Source organism: Xyrauchen texanus, chromosome 21 (assembly GCF_025860055.1).
Source record: "Xyrauchen texanus isolate HMW12.3.18 chromosome 21, RBS_HiC_50CHRs, whole genome shotgun sequence".
NCBI lineage: Eukaryota > Metazoa > Chordata > Actinopteri > Cypriniformes > Catostomidae > Xyrauchen > Xyrauchen texanus.
The window spans coordinates 26,047,254-26,073,773 of record NC_068296.1 but is presented as its reverse complement, the minus strand read 5'-3'; the positions used below and the strand labels follow the sequence as shown (position 1 = coordinate 26,073,773).

At 36.5% G+C, this 26,520-nt stretch overlaps 1 protein-coding gene across 1 annotated transcript; it reads left to right on the top strand.

Annotated features, from left to right (window-relative positions):
* The first annotated feature begins 1,309 nt into the window (after positions 1-1,309).
* Positions 1,310-9,904, top strand: LOC127661724 (cathepsin D). The gene is made up of 9 exons (XM_052152566.1): positions 1,310-1,517; positions 3,011-3,167; positions 5,374-5,497; positions 6,182-6,300; positions 6,388-6,587; positions 7,695-7,817; positions 8,515-8,659; positions 8,901-8,999; positions 9,353-9,904. The coding sequence occupies exons 1-9, from the start codon at positions 1,456-1,458 to the stop codon at positions 9,512-9,514; spliced, it is 1,191 nt and encodes a 396-aa protein (XP_052008526.1). The 5' UTR covers positions 1,310-1,455; the 3' UTR covers positions 9,515-9,904.
* The last annotated feature ends 16,616 nt before the right edge of the window (positions 9,905-26,520 follow it).

Below are 26,520 nucleotides of genomic sequence, written 5' to 3'. Positions count from 1 at the left end.
TTCATGTAATTGTTTTGTGTGAAAAGCATTTGTCATGTATTTTTTGAATAGCTTAAAGAATCCGGACAAAAAAAACAATTAGCATCAAATCATTAACCCATGTAAACGTTGAGGAAATGTGCACAAATTAAAATGATCAGCTGCACAATTGTTATAAGTATTCTGGGTTGAAAACGAAATACTCTCTCTTTACATTATTCAGTAATGTATTCAGATGCATCACATAAAAAACAACATATTCAGAATACTTTTGCAATATATATTTATAAAGACAAGGGACAATTGGAATGATGTATGATCTGTCATTATTATGTTCTCTGAACTGCTACACCCACACTTTTAACATCTAATCTGTTAGAGAATCTGAAGGGCTAGTTTCTTTAAATTAGATGTGAAGTTGGACACTAATGTTTTTCTTTATGGAGGGCTGAAGGCAGTTTGTGATCAACTAAAATATTCTGTCCACTTTCCAAAATGTAAGAAAATACTGCGTGCGGGTATCTTCAAGACCCAAAAGCAACTTACAATGTATTCAAGGTATTAACATTTTAAATTATTGTGTTCCCTGGGAATTGAACCCATGTTCTCGTTGATAGCACCATGCTCCACCAGTTGAGCTGCAGAAACCCCTAATTAAAAAAAGAAAGAAAGAAAACCAAAAACATATGAGATGGTTTAAAAAAAACCTTTTTTAAGTGAGATAGAAATATTAAAATGCCTATTATGTTACAACAGGTGTCACACTGAACTAGCTGCCCATACCTCTATAAGCCACAACATTGACAGTAGTTATTGGCAAAATTGCACTAGAGCTGCAGCTGCTCTGTGGAAGAGAAAGTCAGAGGACAAGTGTGCAGCGTGTGCAATATTTAGAAAAACGCAGGTTCTCACTCGATTGACAATTGCAATCCTTTTTTTCTTTCACAACTGCCTTATTTTGTTGTCGTTAATAGAGAAGTATACTATTTTAAAAGTAATACAGCTGATTGAAAACTTAACGTTACAGTTACTTTATTTGTGTATTCTAAATACGTAACGCCGTTACATGTGTTAGTACGTAACAGCCCAACCCTGCCTTTTGAACAATGTACACTCTAACCTTAACCCTAACACAACAATTATATAAATGAAAACAGTAATACTTGTGAATATAAATATATACATATATTTCTATTAAATAGACTATATTTTAAGTGAAATTAAAACGTGATTTGTTATTTCAGTTATTATCCAACATTTTACTGCGCAGAATAACGCGCAGTCTTGACGCTCATGAGTGCGCCGGTCACTCATCACATGACTGTGGGCATAAGTTGCTCTGCATCAACATCAGCTGACTGCAGCCGTTTGCCCTGAATATCCAACTGACTATAAATATCAGATCACGCGACACAACACTGTCCACATATCAACACAACTCCTCAGATGCGCTAACACCCCTGAGGACTCGACAACATGAGACTCGCCTGTCTGCTGCTAGCTGCTGCCTTTGTGTGGACATCCGATGCGATTGTTCGGTAAGGTCAAAGTAACTTCACAGCGACGCAATCCGATGTGCCTGAAAACCTCGTGAAAATAGCTCTAGTGTGCTTGTTATTGTTGTTGATTCATGATGGTTGTATTATATGGTCCTATTTAAGCCAGCTAATTTGATATACATTAGCTGGATCTCAAAACGTAATTAGATTTAGTGGTTTTTACGCGTTCAAACGTCGCTATGATGCCCAAAACCGCGGTCTAGTTAAGTAACTCACTAGGATTTGTTTCGCAGCCCATGTGTGAGATGTTATGAGGCACATAGACGTCGTTTGTAGGTCTCCCACAAGACAAGAGCCTGTCTGTACCGTTTGTGACTCAAAATAATCCTGATTTGTCCCTACTTTTCTTTTTAAAAGCAATAGTCTGTGTTCCAGTGAGGCGCTTACAATGGAAGTGAATGGGGGGAAATAAACGTTAAATTGCATACTAGTTCACAAGTATAGCCACAAGATGTAAACAACGTGTGTTAACATGATTTTATTGTGATAAAATCACTTACTAAACATTTCTGTGTAAAGTTATAGCAAATTGTAAAAATTTGTTGCCATGACAACGTAATGCTGTAAACACTAAACCCTTAAAAAGACCGTTAAAACGTATTATTTGAGCCAAGTTGTTCAAATCATCATGAGTTTTAACAGAAGAGTTATTGCATGCTTTTATAAAAATAAGCTTCACATTTCTGTCTTTAAACCCTACAGAAATGGTCCCCGTACACTCCCATTGTATGTGCCTCACTAGAACCCTGATATTTACTACTTTATTTATTTTTTATCTAGTCTAAATCAATTTTTGGAATGTTCCTTTAAGTTCAACCATTCAAAATCCAGATTCCAGTCTGACATGCTTCGATTCCAGCACTAGCCCAAGTATACATCTATTGATGTTAGTCCCGATCATGAAAGACTCTTGCTCTTCAATGATAGAAATTGACCTGATTTGTCAGAGGTTTGTCGACACATGCTGAGCTGTTTAGGCTTTTTCACCAATCTGTCAAAGTCCAAAACACAACAGCATTTACTGCATCATAACATCTCACCCCATACAAGGAAAGAGAAAGTTACATTTGATCGCCGTAAGCAATGCAACTACTTGCATTGTTTTGATGAGAAAAATTGCTGCCCTAACAGTACTAATATATTTTTTTAAAAACCATTTATGTGTATGTTTGAAATCGGCATGTATAATAACAAAGTATTGTACAGCTCATGTTATTTGGGCTATTACAGGGCAGTAAAAATAGCCCACTGCAACTAGCTGATTTGAATCCTAATTATAGATTATTTAGGTGTGTTTGTGTCTGTATGAAAAAGAGCCTTTACTTGTTATCAGTATGAGAATGTTTACAGTTTGTCACAGGTCATTTTTTGAAAAGGACTGCAAGATAACAGTGTATACTCTAGTAAGTCTGAATGAATATGAATGTTGGAGGCAAAGACTTGATAGCATTTCTGTGTCTGTCTCTCTCCAGGATTCCACTTAACAAGTTTCGTTCCATAAGACGGACAATGAGTGACTCTGGTAGAGCTGTAGAGGAGCTTGTGGCTGGTTCTGTACCCTTAAAATACAACCTGGGCTTCCCAGCTAGTAATGGTCCAACTCCTGAAACTCTCAAAAACTACCTTGATGTGAGTACTGCCTATTTCCTGTGCTTCAAGTAGCTTTTGGTCTAAGGTAACTGGTCCGTTTTAATCCTGTGGCTCCATTTACTGTAAAAGCCTCTTAATCATTTACTAAACCTACCTACTTGGCCTGGTTTTTCAGTAGATATCCTTCTCCGGCATAATGGCAATTGTTTTAGCAGGGAGCTTCTGTGTGTGTCATGAATGTCTACTCCCTTTAACCACAGAGGTTGCATAAAGTTGCACACACAACTGGACATTGTACAATATTAAGACAAGTTGTTCTAGTTGATCAGACAGACCTTTTGTAGACCATATATCATATGATTTAAGTTTCACCATGTCATCAGGTAGGAACGTGACTGACACCAGCAAAAAATGAACTTGAAACTAGTTATGTTTAGTTTATTCAGCAAAAATTGTGCACTTGCATTTCCTGTCATTAGCTCTTATGGAAAGTGTGATTTAAAAGTGGTCATGAGAATGTTTGTCATACCTCTGAAACAATGACTCCACTAAAGTTGAGTGGGCCACACAATCCGCTTTGGCCGTATGCAGGTGATGTTTTTGCCAACAATAGTTTTTCAAGAATAAAACAAATTGAAACATGATCTGAAACCCCTTAAGAACTTGTATCAATAAACAAGTAAAAAAAATATATTATCATATTTGCATAGGGATAAATATTAATGTAGGTGAAATTTTACTTTTTTTTTTTTTTCTCATCCCCAAAAATCCCTTAATGAAGGCAACAATTACTGACTAACTACTAGAGCTTTCAAGCTGCCTCCACCAAACTGGGAACTGACCTTCAGGCTGTTCTAGACCCTGGTTGCTATCTTTTATTTATTTTTGAAAATCTGATAAGACTTATGGTTTTCACTCAGCGGACAATCAACTTTCAGACAAGGCTTTGTCAAGCCAATGCATTACATAATACAAGTTGTGCTGTAAATTGATTAACTTTTTTAATCCAATTAATCACATGGTATGGCTTTTAATTAATTGAATTAATCGCATATGAAGATATTTGCTGAGAAAGCCCCTCAAATAACAAAAATTCAGTTTATTATGATAAAATATTTATAAATGGCTGTATTTAATTATAATAAAATATATGTATTATAAAATAATAGTAATTCAGAATTAAAATACTTTATTGTGGCAGGCGAGTAGAGCATTGATGAGCCAAACAAAAAATATTTCCATATTATTGAACATAAGTCTATCGTTGCCCTACAGTCCACAGCAATAATTTAGTATAAAGGCTATTCTATGGTCCAAGGACATGAAGTGTTTTAATTTTAACGTTTTATATATATTATACATACATACAATTGTGCAAAATCTAAACATAAGTGTGAACATAAGCTGTTTCACTAAATAAAATAGTAAATATAAATGTTAGACTCCCAAACATTACTTTTGCAAGTTAAAAAAGATTAAATAGAATAGAAGAACAGGGAGCCCTGCAACAGATGGCAGGGCCCCCACAGAGTCCCCCACTGAACATCGTGTCAGTCTAAGATTACGTAAAAGACTGAAGCAATTGAGCATAAATAGTGGCCACAGCAAATATTGATTTAATGTTTACTGGACTTTGTATGACATTAAGTGATACACTTTTGCACAGTACCATCATATTTATATATTATTATTTGGAGTGGTGGTGGTGTAGTGGTCTAAAGCACTAAACTGTTAAGCAGATGGTTGTCGGTTTGATCCCCACAGCCACCACCATTGTGTCCTTGAGCAAGGCACTTAACTCCAGGTTGCTCTGGGGGGATTGTCCCTGTAATAAGGGCTCTGTAAGTCGCTTTGGATAAAAGCGTCTGCCAAATGCATAAATGTATATATAATTGCACTGAATTAATGTGTTAAATCGTCAGCCTCTTATAATAAGATTATTAGAAGTGGATTCATTCATGTCACTCTCACTATCAGAGATCTCTACCTCTGTAAAAAGTTAGAATCATACTAGTGTTACAATTGATACAGTTAATGGATTATAATCTCCTGAGATTTTCAATTCAATGTAACTAAAAATGTGGATTTGCCTCACAAGCAATACAGTAATTGTTGATATCAGTAAAATTTTCTAGCAGTAACAAGACCCTAGAATTTGTATTCATGTGAAAATAGTGGGAGTTTTCTTAGGCTACAGCCTGTTGTGGTGATACATTTTGAATTAATGGAGCATTTTTGTTTTCAGGCTCAGTACTATGGAGAGATTGGCCTTGGCACTCCTGTCCAGTCCTTTACTGTAGTGTTTGATACAGGATCCTCCAACCTGTGGGTGCCTTCTGTCCACTGTTCCCTCACTGATATCGCCTGCTGTAAGTCAATGAGCATAGAATGTTTATTTCACATTTGAACATCATATGTTGACATTATTTTGACAAAATAAATTAATAATGTTAATGCAATTATCCTTTTGATGCATAAGAACAAAAGCTTCCGTGGCTCTTCTCTGGCAATATTTGGTAAACTAGTTTTTCATGTTCTCCGATATTGTTTTATTCTGTCATTAATTGTTTATAGGCACTAGACCATAATTTACTTTGTAATACATCTTAAAAATAAATTTTAAAGGAAACAAGAAGCCAGTTCAAAGTGGTCAAATTGCTCAAGTTTGTCTGTGGCCTAAAATTTTGTGACATGTTAACTAGTTTGTTCCTGTAATCTGGGGGGGTGGGACAGACAGACATTCTTACCAAAGATAGCATCACCCCTTTTCTATATAGTTAGAAGTTTATCATAGTGTCTGATCTGCAAGACTCTAGAGCTGCAGAAGTTGCAAGAAAACAAATGATCTAAGTGCATTCCTTCGGTTTGACTTGTTTGGGTATTTCATTATGAGATAAAAATTCTGTATTTTTAGGATAATTTTTATCCAAGCAATAAACTAGGGCTGTCCAATATGGGTGCTGTGCAGTGATATACACAGTAGTTAGGTGAACCGTGTCTTGTGTAACCTTTTTTTTTTTTTTTTTTTTTAATGATAATTTTGAATCATGTAGTGCTTCATCATAAGTACAACGGTGGCAAGTCCAGCACCTATGTTAAGAACGGGACTGCGTTTGCCATACAGTATGGATCTGGAAGCTTGTCTGGTTATCTCAGCCAGGATACGTGCACGGTAGGATTCAAAAAGTCTAGCATGTCTACAAATTTCTGTCCCTTGAAATGATAAAAGAAACAAACGAATTTGTTACTTCTCTTTTAGGTTGGGGATATTGTGGTTGAGAAACAGATATTTGGAGAAGCAATCAAACAGCCAGGAGTGGCCTTCATTGCAGCTAAGTTTGATGGTATTCTTGGCATGGCCTATCCTCGCATTGCAGTGGACGGGGTCCCTCCTGTTTTTGACATGATGATGAGCCAAAAGAAAGTGGAGAAAAATATTTTCTCTTTCTACCTGAACAGGTAACTTTTTATAGATTTACAAACTTCTAATCCATCTCAGAAAAAAGGGGATCTCAGAATGGGTAGAGTTTAGCACCTCTGCTGTTTTAAAATATAAAATGGTTAGTTCCAGTCCTCGATTGAGATTGTACTTTGTTCGTCTCTCATCCAATGTTATAAATTTACACTCCATATTAAAAAATTGTAAATATAAAAAGTTTGCTATGTTTAAAAAAAAAAAAAAAAAAAAAAGGTGGAAAAGCATCACAACATGTCTGTGAAAAGGGTTCACAGAGATACAACAGACTGCATAATCGCACATATGATTACTTGAAACTATTGGATACCAGAGTGTTTTCTTTGGAAGGAAATGTAAACAAACATTCAACATGGTGGAGGGGTGTACGGTTTCTATAGCGAATGACTCCTGCACACCGCTACTACGAAATGGGGAGGAATACCCCTGCTTGGACTGCTATTTTTACACTGAGAAAATAGGATTTATTTGACCCAAATTATATTATCACCTGCAAGCTGATTAACACTACAGCTGAGGAATGGTTAATCAGCTATATCTTTACTCATCTCTGCTTGGTAGTCACGACAGATGCACTCAATCACTCTCACTCACACACACACACACACATACACACACCCTTGTTTCCTTAATAACTTGTAAGATACCGGCCAAGCCATCTAACTAGTTCTAAAGTGATATTTTTTTTGTGTTTTGACATTTTAGTAACAGATGCTTGAGCACATCCATTTAACTAGCAATAGCAGATCCTGATCTGTGATGTACGAAAGTAGTTCCATGCACAAATTCTTTATTGTTGAACTGTTGTGTATATAAGATTACCTTTGGAAGATTACTTTGAACTGTGATTGGCCTGCAGCCAAATCATAGCTGTGCTGATATAGGGCCATACAGCACTTGCTCATGTGATATTGCGTTCGTATCCTGCTTATTTAAAAGACCATTATAAAGATATAAGGTCAGTCTGTCATACACATGGTGTGCCCCTGGTGTTTACATTTTCTGTTCTTCATATGGTTGTGTTCTGGAGTCAAATTTGTTTAATTGTTTTGCATGATTGTTGTGGATGACCCTGTTTATTTGTTCGGCAGAAACCCTGACACCCAACCTGGTGGCGAGTTACTCCTCGGAGGTACAGACCCCAAATATTATACTGGAGACTTTAACTATGTCGACATCAGCAAACAGGCCTACTGGCAGATTCACATGGATGGGTGAGAACTTGCCTTTGTACTGTTAAAAACCTGTTTTTTGGATAATACAGAGTTAATCTAAACATTCTTTTTACAAATAAACATACACATCTATGTGTAGAATCAAAGTTGGTGTTTAAGGGCAGCACCTCATTGCAAATCCCCTATCGATCCTGGCAGTTTAAGCATTCCCATTATGTGTTACTCTTTGCCGGTATCATATCTTAAGTGCACAAAGTGTCTAAATTGTGGGAAACAGTGCACTTAACAGTAGAGTAGCTAGAAGTGAAAACTGGAGTCTTTCGCAGATGGTTCTGTTGCTCCTGTAGTTATTCTAACCCCTGCAATGGTAAAAGGCTTAATTCTGTTCATTTTAGCATCTTTAAAGTGTTGTACTCTTGGCTGACATTTGTATAAAGTCTCCACAGACAGAATGACTATTTCGTCTTATTGAATTTGATGGAGCTTAAAAGTTTGTGTTTAAGAAATTCTAACTTTAGTCAAGCAAAAGCAGTTTTGGCACCAATTTTAAGACTTGCTGGTTCAAGCCTATTTAAACCTGTTAATTTGTTTATGTAATTAATATGAAAAATACTATGCATGTGTAATCAGATCCTGGCCTGTTATGTAAAAGGTACCACTTAACCAGCAAAGCAGAAGAATCCTGTAAACTCTGCTGGTTTTTAACAGTTTTGTGTGTGTATATGTATGTGTGTAGCATGAACATTGGTGGTGGGCTGACACTGTGTAAGGGAGGATGTGAAGCCATTGTTGACACTGGAACATCACTGATCACTGGTCCATCCGCTGAAGTCAAAGCCCTGCAGAAGGCTATTGGAGCGATCCCTCTGATCCAGGGAGAGGTACTAAAATATTAATATTTATACAATTTAACATCGCTGAGACTTTTAACTTGATCTCTGTATGAGATTTAATTGAAATGGAATTCTTTTTCACCCTGTTGAAAATATTGGGTGCTTGTGTACATGATGTGCATTTTAAATTGCTTAACAGTTTGTCAAGGCAACTTAAGCTATTTAAATGTATTTCAAAGTGAGCTTTCACTCTGACAGTCTTCTTTAATTACATCTATTCTCCCTATAGTACATGGTTGACTGTAAGAAAGTGCCCACACTCCCCACCGTCTCATTTACTCTGGGTGGAAAGACTTACTCGCTGACTGGAGAGCAATACATTCTGAAGGTATGTACGTTCTCTATCCTTTCTGGCCCTGAGCAGTGCTTCTGTTTTGATGTGTGTTTTTTTTTTTTTTTTTTTTTGCATTGCAAGAGTTGTGAAATCGACATGTTTGTTATCAGGTCAAACGGTATGAGTCACCAGAACCTAATCATGGGCCTGGATGTTTTCTAAATCACGTGTCTTTTAATGTTTGTTTGTTTTTCCACAAAGACTTTTGAAAGATTAGATCCTTTTTCTTTCTGTGTTAGGCCAAAAAGAACATAAACTTTTCCTTAAGTGAAGGGTTTGGGTTAGTCTATAGTAATTATAATGAGCTTTATATAAATGCATATTATGTGTGTGTTTGCACCTCATAGGAAAGCCAGGGTGGAAAGGATATTTGTCTGAGTGGATTCATGGGCCTGGATATCCCAGCTCCCGCTGGACCCCTCTGGATTCTGGGTGATGTGTTCATTGGGCAGTACTACACTGTGTTTGATCGTGAGAATAACCGAGTCGGATTTGCTAAGGCTGTATAAGCCCAGCTGTAGCCCTTAATACTGAAGAGGTGTCATGAGAGTAATAAGGAATCTAGGAACTTTGTCAATATCATCTCTGCTTAAATGGCGGTATGATTGTTTTATTTGCACTGATTTTAGCTTTTCAAATGTTTTTGTTTTATAAAGTAGTATGTGGAGATTAAATGATTCAGAGAAAAGTCCTAAAATGACAAGGTTACATTAATTTGCTTTTTAGTGCAGGCTTTTCTCAATATCTGTGATTTATTATACCATGTTTTAACATTTTATTTTATGATTGTTGTTGACATGTCATTTGATTTTAGACACTACCAGTTTTTCAAGTTTGTACTGTTGAAAATTACCTCCAATAATTGAATAAATTACAATGGAAAAATAAAGCGATTTAAAGCCACATGTATTTTCTCATTTATCTGTCTTAAGTGAAGCACTGTAATACTATACACTATGGATATTTTCCCCATGTGAAATAAGGGCTCAAGATTTAAGGGTAAATCCTGTTTACATGCGTCTCGGTCCGTAAGCAGCTTTCTCCACAGCTACATAATTCCCTGCAATGCTGGAGTAAACGACATGCATGGAATCCAAAAGACTTTGCTATTTAATTCTCTGCTTCACTTTATTTCCAGATATTCTAGAGTTAAACTAAACTGACCTGAAGAAGAATTGCTCTGCAATAGTGGGGATTCCCTCTTACATAAAAGTCAGTAATGTAGGAGCACATTTATGCAAATGTAAACATTTACCCACCCACTTTACTCCCCAGAAACCTGGAATTCTTTCTGCTGTTAACTTGTTTTTGGGGTCCATCCTATGACGTCTGTTCATACACATGCGCACCCTTCAAACACTCATCAGAACCACACTTATGTGTTTAGCTACATTCTCTGGAAGAAACCCCGGTGTGTTAAACCACTTTCTAATAAAGGGATAGTTCACCCAAAAATTTAAGTTCAGTCATTGTTTACTCACTCCTGTGTTATAACCTCATATGACTTTTTCTTGTTTAAACACGGAGAAATTGTAAAAAAAAGAAAAAAAAAAGAAGAAAATTATGAAAGGTCAGTTAATATTTTCATTAAACAATACGTTAGATTTCGGCTTGTTTCGCTCTTCCTTATCGTATGCTTTCATAAAAATCATGAGTCTTGTGGAATAATTTATTAGACTTCTGAATTATACTTTTATGTTCTTTGGAATCTTGTGGTCCCCATAAACTACCATTTGTATGACATCACTGAGAACAACATTTTTCACAATTTCTCCCTTTGTGTTAAGTCATATTGGGCTATAACAACACTGGTGAGTAAACAATGACTGAGTTTTTCTTTTTTTGGGGGGTAAACTAATCCTTTAATCTCTTAAATAGTGTTAGAAAATTACATGATTTTTACAGTACATGATGTTTCAGAATGCCACTTTCTGCAAAATCCCTGGAATAAACAATTTTTGTAAGTGAATGTAAACCTAGCTGCAATCCTAACCTTTTGATCTTAAAAGGCTTATGCTTTAAGTGATAGTTCACACAAATGAAATCATGGCAAAGGGTGGCTACTTTTGTAGAAGCTAAAAAAGGTTTTATTTGTTTAACATTTTTGATCACTATATAATTCCCAGATTTTTACTGTTTCCTAGTGTTAAACTTTATTATTCTAAAACATTAACAATGGTGAACATTTGTTTGTTTATATATTTACAGTACTGTGCAAAAGTTTTAGGCACTTGTGAAAAATATTGCATAGTGAGGCTGTCTTCAAAAATAATGACAGAAATATTTTTCGTTTATCACTTAATGTCATACAAAGTCCAGTAAACATTAAAAAAATCTATATTTGGTATGACCACCTTTGCCTTTAAAACAGCCAAAATGATCCTAGGTACACCTGTATGGTGTGCCAAACGGTTCAAAAATAAGACTAATGACTTGCCACGGGAAGCCACTTGAGTCTCTCACTGATAGAACAGCACTGACTAATGAGAAGCTGGCAGGGCATCTGGATAGGCTACTCACTCTCCTCATGCAGCCGGCAACACGCACACCTAATGCAGTCGGTGACTCAATCTCCTCACTTAGATGGTGACCCACGCAGCAAGTGACTCACTCTCCTCACGCAGCCGGCGACTCGCTCTGATGCAGTTGGGTTGTTTATGATGTCCCATAAATACATATTGTTCACTTTTACAAACATATGCTTTGCGGCAACACTCTGGGTTCTAAAGGCAAGACAATGACAATAGCTGTTTAACATTAAATTCTGTAGATTATGTCGTGGAATATCACGATGAATCTCTCTAAGTTGTAAGAAAACTCTCAGAGTCTTGAGTTCCAGATGCCAAAGTTGTAGTTTATTGAACACCAACAAACATGAGACCGGCCAGCTGTCCGTTCTGACTGTCTTAGTCCAAAATCTCCTCTTCTATACAGTTTGTTATCTGGCATTACCTCATTTCTGTGCCCCTTTGTTATTTTTGTAACCAATGGATACTATTTGCCACCATTATCTCACAGAGCCTTTTGATATCTTTTTACTGGTAGAAACTTGGCTTTAGTCTATCTTCAAGGTCCTTAGTCTCATTATTTTGTTACAGCTGGGTGCTCTTTGTGGCCTCTGCAGCATCAACACTTTTAGTAACCTCATATGCTCTCTCCTGGGTCACACAAAGGCCAGGAAACTCATATAAGTATTTTGATATATAAGAAACATACTAGAATATTGAAAAATATACTATATATTCCCACCTCTGAGACTTAAAAAGTCTCACACTCTATTTCCCTCAAACCAGAGTGCAGTCACACAAGCTAGCCTGTCCCATTTCATCATGTAGCCAAAGTAGGCCACTCAGTCCACTATCCAATGCCATTTTTATGGGGCTGCACTCTGCAGAACTTGGGACCAAACCTCTCCATCCACACTTAACTAGGAAGGAGTAAAAGATCCCAGTCCTCTAGCTAGCGCTGTGCCTGGGGGTGGGTGACAAAAATCAACTCATTTGTAATAAGCATGTGCATGCAAATGTGAAGCCTTACGTGATGTAGAGTACAATTGATTATCCATTGAGTAGAAGATATATATATATATATATATATATATATATATATATATATATATATATATATATATGCTTTAACAAAACACTATTAAAAGTAACATAGTAATATTTATCCTTCGTTGCCAGAGGAACTCACAGACAATTCCGGTAGCCTGGAGCGCTATCTGGTGGTGTGTTGGAGCAGACAGCGGGTTTTTAAACCACCAGTTGAGTCTATTTGCTCTTGCAGCCAAGCACTGAGGTGTTCGTCGCTCCTGTCTTCAAATATAGCTCTTATATGTCTTCTCTTGGCAATAACTTCACATATACATTATATGGAACCATAATCATCAAAATGCTACTTCTATTTGGTTAGATACAGTGTACTAAAGATATACTTCACCAATAAGTAATAAGTAATTGGTTACATTGATAATAGGGGAATATGTCAAAAATAACAAACAAAACACCCTCTAACTCCTTTCTTGAGATGCTACCTATTTTGTTATGTAAAATGAAAGTACAATAGTCTTGCTGTCTCCCTTACTATCAAAAACATGAGAAAAGTGTTCAAAAATAAAATTCCCCTTACATTGTTATTTTCTTGATTGCTTCTCAGTAAATCTCATCAAGTTCATCCAATCCTGCCCCAATGGTATATTGTCTGGTTGCTACACTTGTTTGCGTTGTCATCATTGATACGGCTACCATTTGCTTAGCCTCCGTTCTAGTCATAATTGATCTCAGAATGGGTATAATACAACATAACAATAATGCAAATAAGGTCAGTCCCATAACTACTATTATACCTATTTTCATTAGTCCCAACTTCCATGAACCAAAAAGATCATCAAACCATTGCCCAAACCGCTGATCTCTCCCTACATTAGATTTAACTTCCTTTCTCAGGTCATGCAGTTTCCTCATCGCCTGGGTAAAAGTTCCTTCTGGGGATGTATTATTTGGTATGTATGTATATACAGCAATCTGTTATATACAGCACATTATTATTAAAAAAAAAAAAACATTTCATCATCTAAATGCCATATTACTGCACAATTGCCCTTAAATTGTCCTACATTCGTTTTTCCTTTAGTTTTGTTAAAGCATTCATACTCCAGTTGACGATTTATTTTATATGATAATGTGCTTTCTTTTTTCTAATTATACACACGTACGTCTAATTTTCTGCCTTCATCTCCCCACCCTATCATCTTATACTATTTATCATATTCCGGATGACCCAAGAATGCCAAACATTCTGCTGGGCAGAACACTGTTCTCCCTGTTTTACCACAATTTTTTGGCATAATACTCAGCGCAATGCTTATAATCATACTGATTTGGGACTACTACAAATTTTTTCAATGGAGTGGGTGAGCACATTACACAGTTTGTCATTTTTGCTTGCTTAGCTGTATATCTGGCCCATTTATACCAGTCATTTTGATTTTCATATTGTAATAGTTCCTCTGTTCCTGCTGACTCTATGGGTTCCATATCATTTTCTAAATTTATTGGCTTTTTCAGTCTTTGGGTGATTATTTTGACAGGTGTCTTTTGAGGCGGATTCTTCGGTTTGTTCTGCTTAGCCAAATTGCTTATCCAGATTCTTTGCTTTTCGGGTTCACCTTTGTTTAGTGATCCAGGCGTTCGCTTCTTTCTGATTTCTCGTGCTATGTTATCTAGTCTCTGCTCATTAGGGGGAATAATATTGAAGGTCTGAGATGTCAATTGTAGGAAATTCATCATACCATGGTCGTTGTGATGGTCCCTCACCTGGGGAGTCTGGACCTTCCTGGATTTCCTCTCCGGTAGGCCCTGTATGGGAGGCAATACCTGTCCCAAATATGTTAGTAAGATCATTATCCACACTAGTACCTCCTTGAGCTTCCATTCTTTTCTCCATGTCCCACAACGCTTCATTGAATGACTGCGCTTGTTGGCCTGCTTCATGTCCTTCAGTTGTTTCTGTATCTGTTTCAGCAGGACGATCACTTTCTTCTTGTCTTTCTCCTTCTTCACCTTCCTGGTTCTGTTCCTCTGTGACATGTACTTCCGTCTCACTTTCTATGCTTTCCTGCTCTACTGCGGCACTTCAATCCCTCTTTCTGCCACAGCATGCTCTTCCCCTATTTTCGCTTGTCCCTCTTCTACTTCCTCTTCTCTTTCTTCAGATTCTGTAGCCGGTTCCTGTTGATCTTCTTCCTCGGGTTCTTGTTTTTGTGCTTGCTGCTCTTCTTTGTCTAAATCTTGCCTCGTATTCATCGTTGGGAAGTCCATATTCATAGTTTCTTCAATGCAGTCCGTCAAGTGCTCTGTACTTTCTGAATTCACTTTCTGGATTATTTAGTTTCAGGTTAGCTTCATTGGAAAGGCCAACCAAGATCTCCAAGGCTGATTGTAGGGAACCCATTCTGCAGTATGCTTTCATAGAATTGTTCATCTGGGGATCCTGGTCCTTCTTGGGACGTTTCTCTGGTAGGCCCCGTCATTGGGGGCAACACTTGTCCCAAGTATGTCAGTAATAACATCCATATTAATATGTCTTTCTTATTCATTGGTATTGTAGGCCGCAATTGTTTTCCACCTTCTCTCCTTCAGCGGGTCATCCTGTCCTAACTTGCTTCAATGATGGCAACAGTATGACTATTTCATTTTATATGCATAAAGAACACTGTAATCACCTCATATGGTTACATGTTTTATATTAACTAACAATCATTACTTTCTGCATTCATTTGATTAATATATTAAATGATTTCCCTTATTAGAGTCATTTGCTACACACACATTTGTTGCATCTCATTTCTAGCACTAAATAACACATGGGTCCTCTGCCTCCTCCAGGCAGGAGCCAGGCATAGCCTGACTTTGTTCCAATTAAAAACATTAGATCATCCCATATCTATACACAACATTTTTCATGGTCATTCACAAAAGGCTATAATTCTCCACAGAGGAGGTAAACTACCACAGGTGTTCCTTATCTTAAAACTCCCTACTCATTCACTTATCACATACATTTCATTTCCTCCTGTTTCCCAAGGACTCTCAATGTCTGTATCACATTAATTAATTTTCCCTGAAAGCTAAGCTGTTTTTCATAGTTTCAGACTATATCAGAGTAATTCAGAGTATTAAATCAATAAAAGAATTATCAAATATATAACATATCATTGGAGGAATCAATTTCCTCCCAGTTTGGTCTTTCTGTTGCATTGGGCCATTTACATTGATCAGTACTTCATCTGGTTTTTTATTTAATCAATGGTAACACACAATATTATATTATTCCCTCTCACAAATTGTTGTTTCAATTATTATACCAATTGTAGCCAACCCTGCACCCTATTTCTTAATTAATTCCATTTATATTGTTACAAACAAACAAGACAAGCAATCGCAATCTTTAGTCACCACCATGTATCTTTTCCATTCTTCATTACTTTTAAAATGTATATGAGTTCAATTAAAGCATAAGTAAAAGTAATAAATCATCTTCCAGTCTAAATTCATTATCATACAAACATTCCCCATGTTTGTTTAATACTTCTATAAAATGTCAAGCACTCCTTTGTCTGCAACGGTTCTCAAAACTTTACCCCCAAAACCAATCTATAAATAATCCTCTACACAGGGTATGATCCCCTGACAACACAGTGACAGAATGCTTAGTATTTATCACTGTGATAAGTTATTTTAGTAAAGTGGTTATAAAAATGCTGTCGGGTTCAGTGGAACTTTTAAATTTTTGAGCAGGTCTCTTCTAGACCTCCCTTTTGATGCTTCTGATCTAAGAGCATTCATCCACTTCCTTAAACCCCTTTCAAACCTTCTTAGTCAGGTCTCCAGGGCGGTGACGCCCCTGCTTTGGTTGCTTAACCTTTTATGCCATTGTCAAGTCTTACCCGTCATTGGGTCGTCACCTCTTGCCACTGGTCTTGATGCTGCTCAGTCCTCAATCCTTAATAATTTGCTATCAGTAAACAGATATTTTCTTTTTCAGGGAGTATCACCAGAGAACCGACACAGCCAATGGAACATCTACAAATGCTTAAATATGGAGACAATTCAAAACATGGTTAAATTCAAAAAAGCATTATTAAAAATTCATCAATCTATTAAAATTGTCCAAAGTAAAAGTAAAATATGCTAAAATTGAACTCATTTATAGATAATTAATTTCCATTCAGGTTTTATTTCTGCTACTTCAGCAAATGTTACACAAAACTATGTGGGGACTAACATCAGATCAGAGCCTCTCAAGCTTCTAGGAAGCTTAATTAAAAACATCACCTCAATTCAATAATAGTCTCTAGATAGTTTACATTTATTCTTTCAGATGAATTTTCAACTTAATCTCTTTTCTTTAGTATAAACCCTTAACTTTAGATTGCCCTCTTAATATATGAAATCTTTAATCATTGATGAGGAGAGCTGTTTGAACTCCTTCATATCACTCTATCTAACATTATTGTCAAGGCACATCATTTTACATATAAAAATAAAATCAAACCAAAATAAAATGAAATAAAACACTTATGAATATTTCTTCAAATTCTGCTCTTGTGTTTCTGTTTCAAGCAGACACTTGTCAATTTTAGACTGAGAGTGAGGAGTGGGGCATTACACTGTTTCACAATAATACATTTAATTTATTCTTCAACAGTAAAAATAGTGATATTTATAATAACTGATTATATTAACTGCTTTCAAACTTTCTCATCTCACACCATTTAAAAACAAAAACTACTCTCATCAAAAACTACTCTCATCTTACTTTCTTCTGTCCATTCAAACAACATACAAATAACCTTTCTAATCTTTAATAAAACAGAACACAATGTCTTTTTCGACATTCTCTATATAATCAATTCAACTTATTTTTAGCCTTCTGTTTATGCAGAGCTTTACATTTACAACACCTATCTTATTATTAATATATTATAATCCCTTTTTATTGTTAAGTAATAATTTATTATTACTACTTTCTCCATTTCTTACACTTTCTCAGGTGAAGGAACTTCCATTCTATCTAATAAAATAATATAAATCAAGTTTTTAAACTAACAGAAAAGTAAAAGATTAAACAGAATAAAGTCTTAAAGACAAACATATCTAAAAACATATCTCTTTTCTTGTGTTTTGAAATAATTGCTCAGTAAGATACACTACGTACTTTTAATTTCTCATGACTCTTACATTATTTATTTATTTTTATTTTTTTTATCCAAATGTTTCATCATCTTTTAACAGTTATCACTATTATACCTCTAAAATTACACTTTCATGTATTAACTATGGCAAACTAAAATAGTAGTAATAGAAATAGACACTCAATCAGCACTTTATAGCACACACTAAGCTCCTTTTTTTTTTTTAATTTCTTTATTATGAGGGTACTCTCTGGAAAATTTGGGGAGTAACCAATCCAATAGGTAACTCTATAACTTTGCCACATGTTTGTAATATTTACTCTTCAAATCAATAAATCATGGTTAGCTGCTGGATTTAAATTTAGACCCTCAGAACAATTTAGACACGGGCATTGAACCCATTGATGGCATTCTGGAAAATCATAAAGTGATCGTATAAGACTGAAATCAACTTTTCCAGAGAAATTTTAATCCACATTATAAATGGCAAATCAATAATGATTACCAGCAGTAATGAGCGCAGGAGGATATATCAGATCAGTCACATCATTTTCAGTCTTCTTTGTGTCCGGATTTCCTCCTGCACCATTAGTAACTTCTATAAAATCATCTTTCTCAGCCGTCTGCAATGGGGAGAAACTAGTTCCAGAATGAGTTAGTGAAACAACACACATAATAATAACAAATGAAACACAGAATAGACACATGAATATGAACTTATTAACATTCATATATGAGGAAGTTATGATGTTCAATTTAATCTTAACCTTTCTCCATGGGCTTCACCTGCCCCAAAGACCAATGTTTAAATGATCCAAATCATTCTTAAATTTATTTTCCTTTAATTTTAGTCTCAAATGCAGCTTCTCAGTGTATCCACGATCAACCAAGACCTATTCTGTGTATACCAAACAAAAAATAAATAAAATAAAAATAAAATAGCTATCTATCTGCTTTCTATCTTTTTCTAAAGTCGGGGCCCCTTTCTGTCTGTCTGAAGACATCAAGAGAGGCCTGTTTCCCCTCAAAGCCATCCTCAATGCCCTCATCAGACAGTCCCTAACAAAAATAAAAAATCTCTGCCTATCTTTTGTTGGTTGATCAAGTTTACACCGACAACGCTGCACTCACATTTAAATTGTTCTCCAGACATTTTTAAAATCATAGAAAATTCAAAAACAACTTTCTTGTGTTTATTTTAATAATGTTAAAATAGTATTCTCTCATAAACTGGACCAGACAGAACATAAAATGGACACATGAATGTGAAGTTTTCACATTTAAGGTTTAACTGCATAAGATACAAAATATAATTTTCTTATTTTATCATATCTTTGGTCCTCTTTTGCCATTTGCTTTAATATAACAACACTTATCTTAAATACAACCTTGGTTTAAAATACAATTACTTATTTGACTTAAGTTTAGCGCAATACACTAGATTGAAAGCTTTATTGTTTGTCCAGATAATGTGATTTCCCAAATGCAATTCAATCACTTTAAAGTTATCCATCCATCCATCCATCCATCGTCAACCGCTTATCCTGTGTACAGGGTCGCGGGACTTTAAAGTTATCACTTTTTTATAATCTAAATATTCTTACTCATCACTTTGATATAAAAGGAGTTATGATCTGACACATGTCCATTCAACAGCTGCTCCCTTTCAGTTTAGTTAATCTTACATCAGGCTTCATTCATGACATGAAAAGAACAGCCCAAGAATAAACATTGTCCAGTCCGCTAAGGGTTAACTTTTTGATTTCATGCACATTTTTGTTTTAAAGCTATTTGTTTGTTTATACTGTATTATATTTATCCTTATACATACATACATACATATACATATACATACACACATTTTCACAGACATACAAATATAATTTTTATCATTGGTTTTAATTCTACAATCATAATATTTATTAAGTGCCCTCTTTGTTTTTAATCATCAGATCTCTTCTGCCTCTTATATTGATGAAAATAGTCTAAATAGATTTTCTTTTATGTAAATTGCATACATACTCCTCATTAGTTATGCAGCAAAGGATCAACCTCTCTATCTGGATGGATATTTATAGGGCTCATATAACATACACTTCCATACGCAATCACTCTTCAGTCATACTTCCCATACTTTAAAACACAGACACAGATACTCTCACAAACACAGAACATTTCACACTTTTACAAACACAAGGCCTTTATAAACACAGAGCTCTCAAAAAATATTATACTAAAACAAACCTATTACTTCTGCCCCTCCTTTTGCTCTCCTCTTTTTATCCCTCTCTCTCCTTTATTTCCATAAAAAACACTAATTATTTACAGTGGTTGATTGCTATATCTGTTACTTCTTTTTATATTAAAACTCATGTACTTCCACCCACAGAGGTCACATCCATTTTGGGTCTCTGTTCAAGACAATTTCTACATTGGTGCTAATTCTCCTTTACTCTCCCTATTAAAAATCACCTTAACATTTTTGACTGTATTTAATTTTTCATAACTCCAGAAATGATCACTAATTCCCTGTGTTTCTATTATTAATCTTTTTAATTCGATATCTTTTCTCCTCTCACTTAGTCTCCTCTCAAATTCAGTAACATCTTATTTCCACATTATGATTTCTGCTTCAGGAGGAAAACTGAGACAAGGAAAAAAAAAGTATTGTTCTGTTTCTCTGTGCCTGCTCAAAGCCCTCCCTTTACAGCTCCCTATTCTCACTCTAGCAGCCCCTCCCTTCTCTCTTCTCTAGCACTCAGTCTCCAGCGTACTGTAAGAGAGAGAGAATGAAAAAATCAACAACTGTGCTCATTTATCCGAGTCTTATCAACTATACTTCTGGATAACATCCAACTAAATAAACTAAATATTTATTACTACTAATACTTATTTATATATTTATTATACTTATTTTTATTTCTTATCTCTTCCCCTTATATTTATTTATTATCTTTTATTTCTTTCTTTTTACTCTTTTTGTTATCCTCTTTATTTTCTTAACTTATATTTTCTCTTATTCTTTTATTGTATTATTTGCTTATGTTCCTTCTTTTATTGCTTATATGGTTTCACTTTATTTATTCTCAAAACCAACTATTTGTTTATTCATGCTTTATGTTTGTTAGTATAATCTTATTTTGTGAATTACAAAACTTTTCTTAAAACATGGTTATACCTCACATACTACTTATACATACATCTTGGGTACAAAGTCTAAACTGGATAACATGATTATACATTACTTATTTCTTATACATACAGCATGGTCACAAGTGTTTAAACTAATGCATTAATTTTTCAAATTATTTGCTTTATCATGCATTATACTTTCATTTTTGATTACATATTTATTTCAACATGAGCAATACATTGCTTTCACATAAGTAATGCATCATTATCTATGTCTATATTAGCAATACACACTTAAGGTTTGCATTCTGCTTTATATCATGCATATCTATGTTTCCCTATCCAAGTCTGCCCTCTTAAAACAACATTTCCCAATAATGTGCCACTTCAGATTTCAAGTAAGGAATATTCGCCTCCTTGACTGACACTTTCAAATGTCCCTTGTATATATCTATCTCATCTCTATGGCCTGTTTTACAGAGTGTAGTTATGTGATCCACAAATAATTTAGGATCTATGTTCCTAACCGCAACATCCAACCAGTTAACAAATGGCCACTCCTGTTCTATTTCTCCTAAATTCACCACTTCAGTTAAGGTTCTCATTAACTCCTTCTTTTTGCAGTTAATTTTCTCTTCTGCCCTGCGTAATCTATGTACTCTGATTCTTTCCAAAAATGATCGCTGATTCCCTTTGACTTTATCAGCGCTCTTTCCAATTCTCTCTCCCACTCTTCAGATCTGCATTGATCTCCAACTTTACAAAACTCAGCTTGTCTCTGCATTTTTCTCTAGTCTTGTTCACTGTAATGGAAAACTTTTTGCCTTTTCTTTATCTTTTTCCCAATTATTCTATTTTTTCTCTTCTGAATCTCCCCTTCCCCTCACTCACAGAGCTGTCCGTTCAGCTGACCAGTGAGTGAGAGCAAGGCAGGGAGATATCAGAGAAGCCGGTGCCATTTTGTGTCTTTATACTTTTTCAACAATTGTTTTATTCAATTCAATGTTTCAATTCATTTTCCACTTTTGCTCTCATTTAGCATTTCCTTTGTGCACCTGATTCTCTGTATTATTCTGCCTCTGCACACAATACATCATCAACACTGCAATCATGCATTTGAATAAACACAAAAACAGCGCATTTAGTACCATAAGCACACATGCACCAACAACATAGTTAGTCATGCACATTATTCATTATCTCAAACATGCACATAGTTCAACATTTCCCCGTTTTCTACACAGTCCGGGTTCCGTCAAACACTTCAATAAATAACTAAATCTAACACCTGGAGGAATTTTACGCGAATTTCAACCACCCGAGTTAGGATTTTCACCTGTACAGGATTTTCTCTGCCACTTCTTGGCCAAACCTCGAATAAATGCACCTAACCGGGAATTTTCACGCATGGTCGCTTCTTGACTCACCTCCAGGCCTAGAGTTGCTTCTCAACTCTCTTTAGTCGCTTCTCGACTCTTTAAATATATTTTAGTCGCTTCTCGACTTTTTAAATAACCTTCAGTCGCTTCTCGACTTTTTAAATAACGTTCAGTCGCTTCTCGACTCTTTAAATAACACTCAGTCGCTTCTCGACTTCTTAAATAACACTCAGTCGCTTCTCGACTCTTTAAATAACATTCCTTAAATAATCCCACCCCAAGTTTTTGAAATCTGGAACTCGTCTCTATTTTAGCCAATTAGTTCGAATTATTCTATGTCCGGACCGGCAAAAGTCTTAGGGAAGTCACTTACTGGGACTCGCTACCACAGATCACACAAAAACACCTTAAGCAAAGATGCTTACCTCAGTTTCTGGCGCCGGTGTTTCTGTGCGATTCGTGCAAGCCGTCCCACCAGCGACCTCTACCCCCTTGACCTCAATGCCGGCCCCATGAGTTGGGCGCCAAAGATATGTCGTGGAATATCACGATGAATCTCTCTAAGTTGTAAGAAAACTCTCAGAGTCTTGAGTTCCAGATGCCAAAGTTGTAGTTTATTGAACACCAACAAACATGAGACCGGCCAGCTGTCCGTTCTGACTGTCTTAGTCCAAAACCTCCTCTTCTATACAGTTTGTTATCTGGCATTACCTCATTTCTGTGCCCCTTTGTTATTTTTGTAACCAATGGATACTATTTGCCACCATTATCTCACAGAGCCTTTTGATATCTTTTTACTGGTAGAAACTTGGCTTTAGTCTATCTTCAAGGTCCTTAGTCTCATTATTTTGTTACAGCTGGGTGCTCTTTGTGGCCTCTGCAGCATCAACACTTTTAGTAACCTCATATGCTCTCTCCTGGGTCACACAAAGGCCAGGAAACTCATATAAGTATTTTGATATATAAGAAACATACTAGAATATTGAAAAATATACTATAATTATAATAAAGTAAAACATTTTGTATGTTCTTCAAAGGACCTACTTTTACTTCTGCACTATAAACTAAATGTATCACCCTAATAGTGCATTTTATTTACATTACTATGATGTATTACATTGTGAAATACTCCACTGTTTATTAATGCTGCTCAATCATTTATCAGTAAAAATTACTTGTCAGGATGCGCAATTGCCAGATGTGTGACATCACTTTTCGTTCATCTGTTGGTTCAAATGCTGACCTTAATACTACAAACATAATATCTTTATGATTTATGGGAAATATCACATTCATAAGCAGAAATTGGCTAATAGAAAACCTAATATAAACTGATTATACCCCCTCACCTTTTCTTAAATTGTTTCATTGACCACCAAAAAAACAACCACATTTTTCATTGAAACGCTTTATCAGAGCTTTATTCATTTTTTCTTTTTGTAGTTTTTTTTTTTTTTTTTACCAAAAGCAAGAGACAAAACTCTCTTTGACGCCTTGTACATTCACAAAGTGCATTGATGCGGTTCTTGTCCCTCTGAGACTGAGCGGCATGCGCATCTTGAACAACCTCGACAATTGGATGTTACTGCTGCAATCAGAGGCTATGTTATGCAAGCATAGAGATTTACTCTTCAGCCATTTTTGTGTCCATGTCAGTTCAATCTGGGGAGAACATTTCCACTGAAACTTGTTTCAGAAAGCATTGGGATTTGTGGCGGCAGTATCCGCTGTCATTCCATTACGTCTCTTACACATGAGACCTCTTCAGTGCTGGCTGAAGTGCCGTGTGCCGTGACGTGCTTAGCGCCAATGAAGCATGCGCATCACTATATCTAGCCGCTGTTAAGCACCACGGACAGCTCCTCCTGCATTTTACCAGCAAGGTGTCATGCTGGGGCAAGTGTCACGCAGTGCCTAAAGCCATCGGCTGTATTTCTAAGGCTTTTCAGTCAGAAATATCAAACTGTCATGTCCTGGTTAGCTCAGACAACATGACAGTTGTGGCATATATAAACCGCCAAGGCAGAATTCAGGAGACTTCACCCTCAAACTGTATAGAGGATTTTGGAAATATCTGTCAAAGTAGAAATCCATCTATTTGCCTCAGTGGAGAATACCCACTGTCCCCTCTGGTACTTTAAGTCCCAAGTTGTTAGAGAGAAAGTGGTGACCACGGATGCTTCCAACACAGGTTGGGGGGCGGTGAGCAATGGACGTCCAACTTTTGACACCTGGACATGTGCGAGGAGGGTCGTGACACATCAACCACTTAGAGCTATTGGCTGTAATTCAGTCAGAAATAGTGAGCTGTTATGTCCTGGTTTGCTCAGTCAACATGACAGTTGTGTCATATATAAACAACCAAGGCAGAATTCATTCATTGCCACTGTCAAGAATAATGCATCACTCCCTCCTATTGAGCAAGCATCATCTCTACCTGAGAGTGACATATGTCCCAGGCTGCCTGAATTATGGTAAGCTAAGGGCTGATACCAGGCGAATGGAGACTTCATCTTCAAACTATACTGAGAATTTAGGAAATATTCTGCAAAGCAGAAATCTGCCTCAGTGGAGAATGCCCACTGTCCCCTCTGTTATTCGAAGTCCCAAGCCCCGCTGGGAATGGATGTAATGGCACACAAATAGCCAGTGAAAAACAAATATGCGTTTACTCCGCTATGCATGATCCACTCTGCCATTTGCAAAATCCGCTGAAATGGCCAACCAGCCATGGTTTCTGGAAATGATGGAGATGCTGTACAGCTCACCATGGGAAATACCACTGAGGAGGGATCTCCTCTCTCAGGCACAAGGCACAAACTGCATTCCCCAGCTGTAGAACCTCCACGTGTGTCCCCTGAACGGAGCGCACAACACGCACCAGAACTGATGCGTTCAGTCATGAACACCATTTTACAAGCCAGAGCACCATCCAGTAGATGCCTCTATGCACTAAAATGGAATATGTTCACTGATTGGTATCTCACACAGCAAGGACCCAGTAAACTGCCCCATACATGAAATTGTAATATTTCTTCAAGAGCGATTAGACGCAGGACTCACCCCATCAACGCTCAAAGTGTATGTGGAAACTATATCTGCGTATCACACACATAAAACTGGCGCCTCTATAGGCAAGCTTGATTTAATCATAAAGTTCCTAAAAGGAGCAAGACGATTAAACCCACCTCGGCAGGCTACAGTCCCGACTTGGGACTTAACTTTAGTCCTTAAAGCTCTCGCAGGGCCCCCCCTTCGAGCCTTTGGACTCTGTTGATTTGCGTATGCTCTCTACTAAGACCACACTACTGCTGGCTCTGGCCTCAGTAAAACAGGTAGGTGACCTACATGCATTATCAGTTGACAATTCATGTCTAGAGTTTGGCTCTGGTCTTTCAAGAGGAACAATCATTGCCTTTGTTATGATCTGTGCGGGCACTACTTACATACATTGAGCATACTTGCCCGTTTAGACTGTCTGATCAGCTCTTTATATGCTATGGAGGATGCACAAAAGGAATGTCCATCTCCAAGCAAAGACTTTCTCACTGGATTGTCGATGCAAATACCCTGGCTTACGAATCGCAGGGTCAGACTTGTCAAATTGGTGTTAAAGCGCACTCAACTAGAGGCATGGCTTCCTCATGAGTATGGACAAATGGTGTGTCCTTACAAGACATATGTTTTGCAGCAGGATGGTCCTCGCAAAACACATTTTACAACCTAGACGTAACGTCTCTTTCTTCACAAGTCCTCTCTGTTTAGAGCACTTGCTATTCATTGGCCATATATATATATAGTTTGCTTTTTCATCTTTCCCCGTTAGGGTTGAGCTCTCTCAAGATGGTGTAGCTTAGACTGCAGATTTCCTCCGTTTTTTAGGACAGAAACTTTAATGCCCTGGTTCAGGTGATTTTGATTGTGTGTTGTACCAGATAGAGAATAGGATATGTCTACTTGTAAAATGTGCTGACCGTTTAGCATTTGGAAACTTGACCATGTGTTAGAAAAGTTAAAGAGGCACATCAGCTGGTCAGGGGATGCAACATTTCATGTTTTTATAGCTCCAGTTCACAAACAAACTGGCGAGAAGGGACGGTCTTCCTTTAGCATTGCAATAGATCAGCTGGAATACCTCATTGAACTAAACGTCACTGTTCCTGAGATATTTTTGGTTTTAGTTGTGTCTAACATGTCAAGTTGCACAGTGGTATAAAATTTGGTTACTATTCAGCTTAAGCAGATCTTAGTTCATATTGAATGGAAGGTATAAAGATGGCAGTAGAATACAAATATGTAGTGTTGA

What these genes read in the sequence shown, in the direction of transcription:
- LOC127661724 (XM_052152566.1), top strand. Translation starts at nt 1,456, where the DNA reads ATGAGACTCGCCTGTCTGCTGCTAGCTGCTGCCTTTGTGTGGACATCC. An exon ending in CCTCACTGATATCGCCTGCT is followed by an intron (nt 5,498 to 6,181) that starts GTAAGTCAATGA and finishes TGAATCATGTAG; the next exon opens with TGCTTCATCATAAGTACAAC. An exon ending in GAGAGCAATACATTCTGAAG is followed by an intron (nt 9,000 to 9,352) that starts GTATGTACGTTC and finishes TGCACCTCATAG; the next exon opens with GAAAGCCAGGGTGGAAAGGA.